Source organism: Pagrus pagrus (assembly GCF_965226575.1).
Source record: "Pagrus pagrus genome assembly, chromosome: 16".
In the NCBI taxonomy this organism is placed as follows: Eukaryota; Metazoa; Chordata; class Actinopteri; order Spariformes; family Sparidae; genus Pagrus; species Pagrus pagrus.
In genome coordinates, this window is record NC_140200.1 from 293326 (window position 1) to 305738 (window position 12413).

A 12413-nucleotide genomic window follows, 5' to 3' on the forward strand; every position below is an offset into this window, starting at 1 on the left:
GTTGTATCCACAGTGTTTGTCTTTTAAATGAAACAGTCAGAGTTCATTTTTATTATCAAATAAAAAAAAAAAAAAAGCTCTCTGTGATGAAAAGTGATTTTATTTCATGATTGATCGTCCCACACAGTTTTACATTGATCAGATGCTTTTATAATATTCAGGTATTGATCCTCTGTCCAGACTGAAACCTTCAGCAGAACCAGAACTGAGTCTCTCAGAAAACTGAGCTTCACTCTGATTCAACTCAATATAATCTGACTACTGGAGAATATTACAGAACTGTGAAACAGATTAAATCATAAAAAAAAATGTAATAAAATATTTTCTACTTCAGCACTGAGAAGCAGGAAGTGACACTAAGTGAACAGTTTCCTGTTTCCTGTCGAGTTTTGGGATTAAACTGAATAAAATATCTGAACAAAACATAAACGTCAGTTAAAATCTTTAGAAATGTAGCAGAGTTAAATCTACCTGCAGGTAACCGTGGCAACAGTAGTGATGGTGACACTAACGCTCTGTACACCCTCTGTCTGATTTCATTCATGAATCCTTGTTAATGAATCAAAATGAAAACATGATTCTTAATCTCCAGTGTCACATGAATAATGATCAATGATTAATAATTAGCACTACAACCACAACCACTGTATCTCTGCTGAAGCTGATTAAACGTCTCTGTTGGTTCCTCTGATCATCAGCATCCGTCCAGTCCCTCAGGAACAGGAGCACCTGTCAATCAAAACACATTAACAAACTATTAACGAGGACATTTATATAATAACACTCTGAACTTAAAACAGCTGTTTTTCTGCTCATTTATAAATAAACTGTTTCATGACTTCTTAAAAAAGTACAAGATCAGTAACAGTGAATATCTGGTTCCTCTCACCTGTGACTCTCTGACACCTCCTCACTCGTCCAGGCCCTTCTTGGATCCGTCCCTGGTCTTGGCCCTCAGCTTGTTCACCTGGGACTCTGCGATGTCGGCCCTCTCCTCAGCCTCCTCCAGCTCGTGCTGCAGCTTGCGGAGTTTGGCCATGTTGCCATTTGCCGCCTCCTCAGCTTCCTCGGCGGCATGTTTGTAGGACTTGACCTTCAGCTGCAGCTTGTCCACCAGGTCCTGGAGGCGAGCCATGTTCTTGCGGTCCTCCTCGGTCTGGTATGTGAGCTCCTTGATGCGGCGTTCATACTTGCGGACCCCCTTGATGGACTCAGTTCCCCTCCTCTGCTCTGCTTCCAGCTCGCTCTCCAGCTCTTTGATGCGAGCCTCCAGTTTCTGGAGCTGCTTCTTACCACCCTTCATGGCGATCTGCTCAGCCTCGTCCAGGCGGTGCTGCAGGTCTTTGATGGTCTGCTCCATGTTCTTCTTCATGCGCTCCAGATGGGCGCTGGTGTCCTGCTCCTTCTTCAGCTCCTCAGCCATCATGGCTGCATCTGTGATGGCCTTCTTTGCCTTCTCCTCAGCGTTGCGGTTCTCCTGTATGGCCTCCTCCATCTCATTCTGTAGGTGCAGCAGGTCAGCTTCATGCTTCTTCTTCTGGTTGATCAGGCTGGTGTTCTGGGAGTGCAGGAGCTGCATGCGCTCTGTAGCGTCAGTCAGCTCCTGTTCAGCCAGTTTACGACTTCTTTCCGTCTGTTCGAGGGCGGCCCTCACCTCCTCCAGCTCAGCCTGGGTCAGATTGTGTCTTCGTTCCAGAAGAGCGATGTTCTCTCTCAGGTCGTCGTTGACATGCTGTGCATCATCCAGCTGCAGCTGAGAGTCCTTCAAGAATGCCTGGAGGCTCTTCAGCTGTTTCTGAGCATCAGCTGCCTGCCTGTTAGCTTGGCTGAGCTGGATCTCCATCTCATTGAGGTCTCCTTCCATCTTCTTCTTGACTCTCAGGGCCTCATTGCGGCTCCTGGTTTCAGACTCCAGAGAGGACTGGAGCGACTCCAGCATCCGTTGGTAGTTCCTCTTTGCCTGCTCCATCTCCTCATCTTTCTCAGCCACTTTTCGCTCCATTTCAGCCTTCACCTGGTTGAACTCCAGCTGGGCTCTGAGGATCTTGCTCTCTTCATGCTCCAGAGAACCTTCTGCCTCCTCCAGTGCCGACTGAAGCTCTCCCCTTTCCTGCTCCAGCTGCTTTCGGATCTTCTCCAGCTCATGAGCGCTCCTGCCACCCTCCCCCAGCTGGTCGGTGAGGTCAGAGATCTCCTCTTGGAGGTTCTTGTTCTCTCTCTTCATCGTCTCCAGTTGATCCAGGGACTCCTCGTAGGCGTTCCTCAGTTTGAAGAGTTCAGTGCTCAGAGACCGAGCCTCCTTCTGAGAGGCCTCCAGCTCACACTGTGACTCTTCAAACTTCTGCTTCCACTCTGCCATGACTTTGTCAAAGGCTCTTTGCTTTTTGTCCAGGGCTGCAGATGCTGCGTTGGATCTCTCCAGGTCCAGCATCAAGTCTTCAATCTCATTTTGGAGGCGGTGTTTGGTCTTCTCGAGGGATGAACACTTTGCGTTCACGGCCTCGATGGCCTCCTCTGCCTCCTGCAATCTTTGAACTAGCTTCTTCTTTGCTTCTTCTAGTTCCTCTGTCCTCTGGATCCCATCAGTCTCATATTTTGTCCTCCATGCTGAGACCTCTGTGTTGGACTTGGACAGAGCTCTCTGCAGCTCAGCCTTGGCTTCCTGCTCCTCTTCAAACTGCTCTCGTAGCAAATCGCAGTCGTGGCGAGCAGACTGTACAGCGTGAGCGAGGGCATTCTTTGCCTTGACTTCTTCCTCCAGCTGTCTGCGCAGATCTTCTACCTGCTGGTTGTACGAGTTCTTTCCTCTGGTCAGCTGAGATATCAGACACTCCTTCTCCTCCAGCTGCCGTCCAAACTCTCCGTTCTCAGTGAGCAGCTTGGCCCTCTGGGTCGTCAAGTCATTGATGGTCCGTTGAGCTTCCTCATGTTTGCTCTTGTACTCATTCATGTTGTCTTCCATTGTGCGGCACATCTTCTCCATGTTTGACTTGGCCTTCACCACACTCTCCATGTTAGAAGACAAGTCGTCCAGCTCCAGCTTCAGCTCACTCTTTTCCTTCTCCAGCTTCTGCTTCACACGCTGCAGGTTGTCGAGCTGTTCGCCCAGTTCGGCGACACTGTCAGCATGTTTCTTCCTCAGGGAGGCAGCAGTGGCCTCATGATGGAGGGTCGATTCCTCCAGTTCCCTGCGCAGCTTCTGAAATTCAGTATCTCTCTTCTTATTTAGCTCCACCTGAGCTGATGTTGCTCCACCTGCCTCCTCCAGGCGCTCACTGATGTCCTCCAGCTCACGGGAAAGATCTGAGCGCTGTTTCTCCACTTTGGCCCGGGCTGCTCGCTCAGCATCCAGCTCCTCTTCTAGTTCCTCAATTCTCGCCTGGTTTTCTTTCAGCTTCTTCTGGAGCTGAACCGATGCGACCTGCTCGTCCTCCAGTCTTGAAGTTATTTGGACGGTCTCAAAGTCTTTCTTTTTCAGTTTTTCCTCCAGCTGCTGCTTGTCATTTTCTAAGTCCATCACACTCTCCTGGGTCAGTTTCAGGTCTCCTTCGAGCTTCCTCTTCGAGCGCTCGAGGTCCATCCTGACTTTCTTCTCTTGCTCCAGTGAGCCCTCAAGATCGTCCACCTGTTGCTCCAGCTTAGCTTTGGCTTTGGTCAAGCTGTTTGCTTTGTCTTCCTCACTCTGAAGATCATCCAGCGTCTGCTGGTGAGCCTCCTGTAGTGCCTTCTTCTCTTTGGTTAGCTTCATGATGTTTTCATCCTGTGAGGCCATCTCCTCTGTCAGGTTTTTCACTTTATTTTCTGTGGCATGTTTCTCTTTCTCGACCTTGGCCAGAGTCAGCTCCAGATCATCGATATCTTTCTTTAACTCGGAGCATTCATCCTCGAGCTTCCGCTTCTTAGCTGTGAGATCTGCGTTCAGCTCCTCTTCATCCTCCAGTCTCTCTGTCATCTCTTTCAGCTTGGCCTCCTGTTGAATCTTGCTCTTTATCAGCTGTTCGCAGCGTTCTTCAGCATCTGTCAGTGTGTCCTGTTCAGACTGAATCTGCATAGTCAGGTCGTTCTTCTCTTGGAGAAGAGTCACTATTTTCTCCTCTAGTTCCTTCCGTCTTGTTTCTGATTTTTCCAGAGCTTCTTTCAGCTTGTTGAACTCATCCTTCATGTTGGCCATCTCCTTCTCTGACTCAGCACTCTTCAGCAGGGGCTTGATCTTGAAGAAGAGCTTCATCCAGGGCCAGTTCTTCACACCCAGGAAAGAGCGAAGGTTCCACTGAATGACCATCAGGGCGTCTCTGCGCTCCACGAGCTTAGCGAACTGCACCCTCATGAGGAGCGCCCGAGCATTGGCCTGGATCCTGGTGATGATTCGAGAGAGTTGCTCATCTCGCATCTCCTCCAGCGTCCCCAGCAGGCCGGCTTTAAAGAAGACTTTGGTGTGGCCAAACCTATACTGAGTGTGGTCGATGTCCAGGGATCCCAGTAACTTTTCAGCACTCTTCTTGCAGTCGATGAACTGGCCTTCAGGGATGGCAGAGGCATTCAGTATCCTGTACCGCTGTTTGAAGTCTCCATAGAGGACCCTGTTGGGGAAACCTTTCCTGCAGATTCGGATGCCTTCCAGGACACCGTTACAGCGCAGCTGGTGCATCACGAGGCAGTTGTCCATGACACCAGGAGTTTTCTTCTCATTCGGGATCAGACAGCGGACAAAGTGGGGATGTGTGGTCTTCAGGTTGTTCATCAGCTTGTTCAGGTTCTCCCTGTGGAGTGCAGACACGGTCTGGAAGGAGGAACCCTTCTTCTTGGCTCCTTTGCCACCTTTGTCACCACCGTCAGTTCCTGCATAGCTCGAAAACAAAAGACTGAGAAGCTTCAGAGATGATTTCTGGTAAAGACCGACCACAGTTTCATTCAGGGGGTCTTTGTTTTTGACCAGCCAGTTGGAGATATTGTAGTCCACTGTGCCAGCATAGTGAACCAGGGCAAAATGAGCCTCTGCTTTCCCCTTTGCTGCTCTCGGCTTTTCAAACATCTTGTTCTTGCCCAAATGATTGTCATAGAGCTTGGACTTGAAGGTCTGGTCGCTGGCTTTGGGAAACATGCACTCCTCCTCCAGAATTGACAGGATCCCCAGCGGTTTCTCAATGAGGTCAATACAAGCCTGTAAGTCCATCCCAAAGTCGATGAACTCCCAGTCGATGCCTTCTTTTTTGTACTCTTCTTGCTCCAGAACAAACATGTGATGGTTGAAAAACTGTTGCAGTTTCTCATTGGTGTAGTTGATGCACAGCTGCTCAAAAGTGTTGTAATCAAAGATCTCAAATCCTGCGATGTCGAGCACTCCAATGAAGTACTGACGATGCTGCTTGGTGTCCAAGGAGTGGTTGATTCTCACCACCATCCAGTTGAACATCTTTTCATACACTGACTTGGCCAGAGCACCGAGGGAGTAGTTGACCTGGTCCACACTCTGTCCTTTGGTGACGTATTCATTTCCTACCTTGACTCTGGGATGACACAGCCCTTTGATGAGGTCAGCAGAGTTCAGCCCCATGAGATAAGCTGATTTATCAGCAGCTTCCGTCCCGTCTGGCTCAGCCTGCTCCTCACGCTGCTTCTGTTTGAACTTCATGTTGCCGTAGTGCATGATGGCACCCGTCAGCTTGTAGACACCCATCTTCTCGTCTGGAGTGAAGCCAAGCACGTCGAAGGCGCTGTCTGTAGCCATCAGCTCCTCTGAGTCGTTGATGGAGGCGACCGTTACCTCTCCTTGGGAGATGTAGGAGTAGTCGTACGGGTTGTTGGTGATCAGCAGCATGTCTAGCAGCTCTGGCTTCTGATTGGACAGGATCTGGTAGAAGATGTGGTAATTCCTCTCTGCTTTGAGCTGGAAGGTGACACGTGACTTCTCCAGCAGGTACGTCTCGACATCAGCAGACGACAGCTTGCCACTCGTACCAAAGTGAATCCGGATGAATTTTCCAAAGCGAGACGAGTTGTCGTTTCTCAGTGTTTTGGCGTTGCCGAAGGCCTCCAGCGCAGGGTTTGCCTGGATGATTTGATCCTCCAGTGTCCCCTTGCTGGTGTCTCTTTTGCCGACTGCAGCAATGCTGGCAAAGTACTGGATGACTCTCTTGGTGTTGACAGTCTTCCCAGCGCCGGATTCTCCGGTGATGAGGACAGACTGGTTCTCCCTGTCAGTCAGCATGTACTGGTAGGCGTTATCAGAGATGGAGAAGATGTGAGGGGGAGCCTCAGTCCTCTTCTTCCCTCTGTAGGCTGCCACCACCTCAGAGTCATAGACAGGAAGCCACTTGTAGGGGTTGACAGTGACGCAGAAGAGCCCGGAGTACGTGTAGATCATCCAGGCGGCATAACGCTCTTTGAGGTTAAACAGCACGGCGGGCTCGTGGAGGAAGGTGAACATCGCCATGTCTTCGATTTTATCGAACTTTGGTGGATTTTGGGGGTGGACGTCCGCCTCCTTCACAGTGACCGTTGTCCCATCTTCCTTCTTGACCGTCACCATCCCTCCATCTTTTTTCTGGATTTGTCCCTTCATATATTCCACCTTATCGTCGACTACGAAGCATTCAGTCTTGATGTCAAACGCTCTCGTCTGGGCCTCCAGACGCTCCCTGTCCGACTTCCTCAAGTAAGGAGCTGCCTTCCCGAACTCGGCCATCAGAGCATCACCCATGGTGGAGGGTTGAGGTTCAGATCAGTCTGAGAGGAGAACTGCAGACTCCTCGCAGCAGGCAGGTGCTTATAAAGACTCCCTGTAGACCAAATTAGGAGATAACTGCTGAGAAGAAAACACAGAAGCTGAGACTAAATCTGTCCCAGGATGTGAGCTGGCATGAGGGCAGATTCAGGACCTTTGGCTGTTAACGTCCATTTTAGGAAAAGGTGTGTGTTACTGCTTATCTGCTGCTGATAGAGACGCCTCACACGTCTCCATTTAGACTCTACTGTCTCCTCAGCATCTCCTGCTGCTCATCCAACAGTTTCATGATAACTGCACCAAACTTCATTCAAAAAACAGGTACTTAACATTTAATGTCTTCATATCTGATTCAGTTTGGCTGAAAAGTGCAGATTCAAAATAAAAATTAAATCATCAAGCAGCTGCTAATTTCAATGTGATGGTCTGCAGTCTGCAAGTACAATAACTTACACGGTAATGTTTAAGTACACATGATTGGCAGTAAAAGTGTCATTACACAAAATACTGCAAATATCATTTCAACTAATAATTGAGTCCAAATACAACAGATAATAGTAATAACACAGAAAAACATTATTCACAAGTTTTTTATTTACCTTAATGTTTGTGTCGAAGGTTAAGAATCCACATGTTGTGATTATCTCTTATTCTTCTTTTTAACAAGGTATTTTTGATTAAAAATGCAAAAAGAGACATACATGGAAATATATAGAAATACAAAAAGAATACAGATCTTAAACTGTTATTATTTAAATCTAAACTTAATGTATAAAGTCTTTGTTGCTCTTGTTGTTTTGTTTTCGTTGTCTTTCGTCTCACATGTATTTTAAGTTACTGAATACTTTTGATTAAATACGTCTCTGAATGAAGGAACTCGCAGGCTTGTATCATTTGTTCAAACCTTGTTCAGACTCACACAACTTTATTTTGTTGTTTCATGGGTGAGAGAGTAAATTTTGATTCTGCAACTCTTTTGTTATCTTCACCCAAACTACAGCAGACCTGCCGCTGTCTTCTCAAGTGCTTCACTTAAAGGAACAGTTCACCCAGAAAATCAAAACCCACTGACCACCATCTCCTCCATGATGATGAAAGTCATTTCTATCAATATATCAATACATTTCTGGAGCTTCACAGTAAAACTGAGTTGCAGCATTCTGCTGAACAACTGAAGCAGCTGGAGATGATTTAAACATCAGATGTCTCCATACAGCTCGTCTGCTGTGATCACAGAGATCACAACCTGATCTGAGGAGACCAGATTCACACTCTGAACAAGCGGTCGGTGCACGCTAACACTGTTAGCTCAGCAGAACTACCTGATGCTAACGCTGTTAGCTCAGCAGCTCCAGTGAAGACTTCATCTTAATAAAGGGTTAAATCTGGTCTCCTCAGATGACTTTGATCATCGTGGAAGGAGGAGATGATGACTGAGTTACATCTTGTCTTTTCCTTTGACAAACCTCAGACCAACATCCGTTCAGTTTAACGTAACATTTCTTCATCAGTTTTGGATAGTTGTGTCCGACACGCTGCAGCAGGCGTGTCAGATGTTTGTGAGGCTGAACGTGAGTCTGATATGAGGAGTGTTTGGTGACTGACTGAAGTGTCGGTTGTCTCTTTATCTCGGACAGTCTGGACTCATCAGCTCTCAGCCTCCAAATAGAAACCAGAGACTCTTGAATCAGTTTTTATCTCAGTCACAGAGCGACAGGACGACGATGCTGCACACTGAAACACCATCAGCTCTTATGACAGCGTTCAGTATCCAACCTCAGTACTCCTTTGATACCACACTGTTTATAATTACAGTGTTCATATTGTAAATACTATGTATATGCGAGTCAATTCTATTTCTTATCTTCTTATTAAATTGTTTATTTTTTACTTTTTATTATTGTTTATTGTAATTACTGTCCTTTGGCTGCTTCATTATGAGACGTACTTTTACTTCACTACCTAACCTGAGTACTTCTTCACCACTGACTGGTAGTATATATATAATTAACATGAACACAATAGATGTGACGTCTGTATGTTCAGCTGAGCTCAAACGACTCTGAGAGGATCATTAGTCTCTAATTCACTGGACGTCATCGACTGTGAAGTTTAAACTGTGAGACGTGTAAATTAACCCTTTAAAGTATGTTTGACCCTTTTCTGTTGTTGACAAATGAGCTGAACTGAACACGACTGATCAACTGAAACACTTTGCTACTGTAATAGTTCTGATCAGCTCTGAAGTCCATTATTGGTAAAGATGACATTAATAGCTTTATTTATTCCTGTTTATCAACACTGAACACAAAGTCGACTATAAACCGACTGTTGTCATTAATCAAATGTTACCAAATGACTTTTTCTTTACATTTTTTTCACTCTGATCATAAAGTTTGGCAAACAAACAAACAAAAACTGCTTAAACAACAGATGATCAGAATGAATCTTTATTTATTCACGTGATGATTTCGTCCATTAAAATGTCTTTGACTTCATGTTCATCTGTTCGGCTGCTCAGTGACGTCTCAACTGAACACTTTAGTGTTCTTTAAGTGAATTTAAGGATTAAAGAGATTTTTCACTTTAATTTGACCTCTGTGATCAACACACACACACACACACACACACACACCTGATGATGAAGACTGGTGATGAAGACTGATGATTACCATGGTAACCGCCGCGGTCAATAACCACTGTGTGGAAATCTCGCGAGATACTTTATCCAAGTCTCCCTGCGCATGCGCAGTGTGCAACGTGCGCTTGTTATGTAGTGAAGAAGACATGGCGGAGGGAGGACGTGACAGTAGCGGCCCTCAAGGCATTTTTCTGCCTTGAAAGAGAACCAAATCTGAAGTCTGGGCGTATTTTGGTTAATATATGGATGCTCAGGGACAGCTGGTCGAGGATGGCAGCTCTATCTGCAGGAGCTGCAAGAAGAAAGTTGTTGCGAGGGGCGGCAACACGTCCAATTTACTTACTCATTTGCGCGACCATCACCCTCAACTGTTCAGCGAATGCAAGGTAAGTTAACCTTAAACTGGGGTGCATGATGTGTGTGTATGTCAAGTTTTCTCTGTCTAATTTGCTGTTGTCACTAATGTAAACTGAACAGATAGAAGTATATATGAACAAAGTTGAGCCATGATTTGGCACGTTATCTGAACCGCTTATTAATTGTAGATTTCACTTTTAAAAGTCGACCTAATAATTCCCCAAATATTGATGCAGAGCTGCAGTGAGGAGGATTTGAGACAAAGACGTACTGGGTGGACTGAGGTAGTGAATGCAAACTGACTGAGATGACTGACTTCATCTCAGCTCCGTTCACCGGAGCAGCGTCTACCTGTGGCTCAGCAGCCATTTGACCAATCAGATTGACCGAGTCCATTGACAACAGACGAGCAAGCAGACAGAGACAGACAGCCGATATATATAAGTAATATCAGAAATATATAATACTTGTGGATTATTTGTAGAATAGAATATATATAAATAATAATATCAAATGGTGGATATAAAAAGTGTCTAGATAGAGATAAGAGCCAAAATAGAGTATTCATAATTAATTTAACAATAATCCTTTTTGTTTTGATCTAAAAAATTATCCAACCTGTTTCTCACAAGTGGCATGATCTAAATTGTGAGTTTTGTGATCTGCTGGTTGCACCCTTAGTATTAAGTAACAATGACAGTAATAATTAATAATGACATTTTCTATTCATTTTTTTCACAGAGAGGGTCTGCTGGCCAGTCGAGTGCTACTGCCAGTACATCTCCTGTACAGACCTGTATCTCTTCTTTCGTTCCTCTCTAAAACCCTGGAACGTGCTGTCTTCAACCAACTGTCTGCTTACCTTTTGCAAAACGACCTCCTTGACTCTAATCAGTCAGGCTTCAGGACTGCTCACTCCACTGAGACGGCCCTCCTCACAGTGACTGAGTCGCTCCGGGCTGCCAGAGCCTCGTCCCACTCTTCAGTCCTCATCCTCCTCGACTTATCCTCTGCGTTTGACACAGTCAACCACCAACTCCTCCTCTCCTCTCTGGCCAAACTTGGCGTCACTGGCTCTGCTCTAACCTGGTTCACATCATACCTGACAGAACGCAGCTTCCAGGTCATGTGGAATGGCTCCTTGTCCAAACCCTGCTCCCTGGAAACTGGTGTCCCTCAAGGCTCAGTACTCTGACCACTTCTGTTTTCACTATACACTAGATCACTAGGTTCTGCAATCACATCACATGGATTCTCTTACCACTGTTATACTGATGACACCCAACTGTTCCTCTCCTTTTCCCCATCCTCCAACACCCATGTTGCCACGCACATCTCAGACTGTCTGGCAGACATCTCCACTTGGACAACTGCCCATCATCTCAAGCTCAACCTTAGTAAAACTGAACTCCTCTTCATCCCGGGGAAAGACTGCCCTCACATGGACCTGTCAGTCACTGTCGAGAACATCACAGTATCGCCTTCATCGACTGCAAAGACTCTGGGTTATCCTCGACAACGGACTTTCCTGCACCCCCAACACCACCACGGTGGCCCGATCCTGTAGATTTGCCCTCTACAACATCCGCAGGATCCGGTCCTTCCTCACAAAGGGAGCAACGCAACTCCTGGTCCAATCACTGGTCATCTCCCGCCTCGACTACTGCAACTCACTCTTGGCTGGACTCCAGCCTTTGCAACTAAACCTTTGCAACGTATCCAGAACGCTCCAGCACGCTTCGTTTTCAATCTACCCAAACTCTCCCATGTGACCCCCTCCTCCGTGACCTCCACTGGCTTCCGGTTGCGGCCCGCATAAGATTGAAGACCATGGTGCTGGCCTTCAAGGCCGTCAACCGAACTGCACCCATCTACCTCCAAACACTGGTCAGACCACACGCCCCATCACGAGCACTTCGCTCTACTACATCAGCTGGCCGGCTGGTACCGCCATCGCTGAGAGCAAACAAAAACCACACAGCGAAATCCCGACTCTTCTCTGTTCTGGCGCCTCAGTGGTGGAGTGAACTACCGACCAACGTCAGGACAGCAGAGTCACTCACCATCATCCACAGAAGACTCAAGACTCACTTGTTCAGACTTCACTTCGACCCTGCATAGCCCCAACCCCCCCACCCCCACCCCCACCCACACACACACACACACAAAAAAAAAGTACTTATATGCACTTGTATGTTACTCAGCTTAGATGCTGAGAAAGCATTTGATAGGGTGGATTGGCAGTATTTGGAACACACATTGGAAAAAATGGGATTTCATCCAGATTTCATCAATTGGATCAGTGTGTTATATTCAGGACCCATGTCAAAAGTGCGGGTGAATAGATAAGAACTTTGGTTTGAAAAGAGGGACTAGACAGGGATGTTCCATTTCGCCCTCACTATTTGCTATTAGCATCAAACCCTTGGCAGAAATTATACCAGTAGACCCTAGAATTCAGGGAGTATCAGTAGGTGGGGTGACCCATAAAATCTTGCTATACGCGGATGATGTTATTCTGTACATTACTGACCCTTGAATTCAATTCCAGTGCTTTTGTCCTGTTTAGGGGAATTATGGGAAATATCAGGTTACAAAGTTAATGAAACAAAATCAGAGGCCATGATGCTAGTGGGCAAGTGGCCAACAGAGTTAGATAAAGAAGTTACATTTAATTGGTCTGATAGGGGA

General features: G+C 46.5%; 1 protein-coding gene across 1 annotated transcript; it reads right to left on the reverse strand.

Annotated features, from left to right (window-relative positions):
- Nucleotides 1–82: 82 nt before the first annotated feature.
- myh6 (myosin, heavy chain 6, cardiac muscle, alpha) lies at nucleotides 83–6752 on the reverse strand. The gene is made up of 2 exons (XM_084376737.1): nucleotides 890–6752; nucleotides 83–729 (listed from the first exon to the last, which is right to left on the reverse strand). Exon 1 carries the CDS (start codon nucleotides 6698–6700, stop codon nucleotides 911–913), a length of 5790 nt encoding a protein of 1929 aa, XP_084232863.1. The 5' UTR covers nucleotides 6701–6752; the 3' UTR covers nucleotides 83–729; nucleotides 890–910.
- Between the last annotated feature and the right edge of the window lie 5661 nt (nucleotides 6753–12413).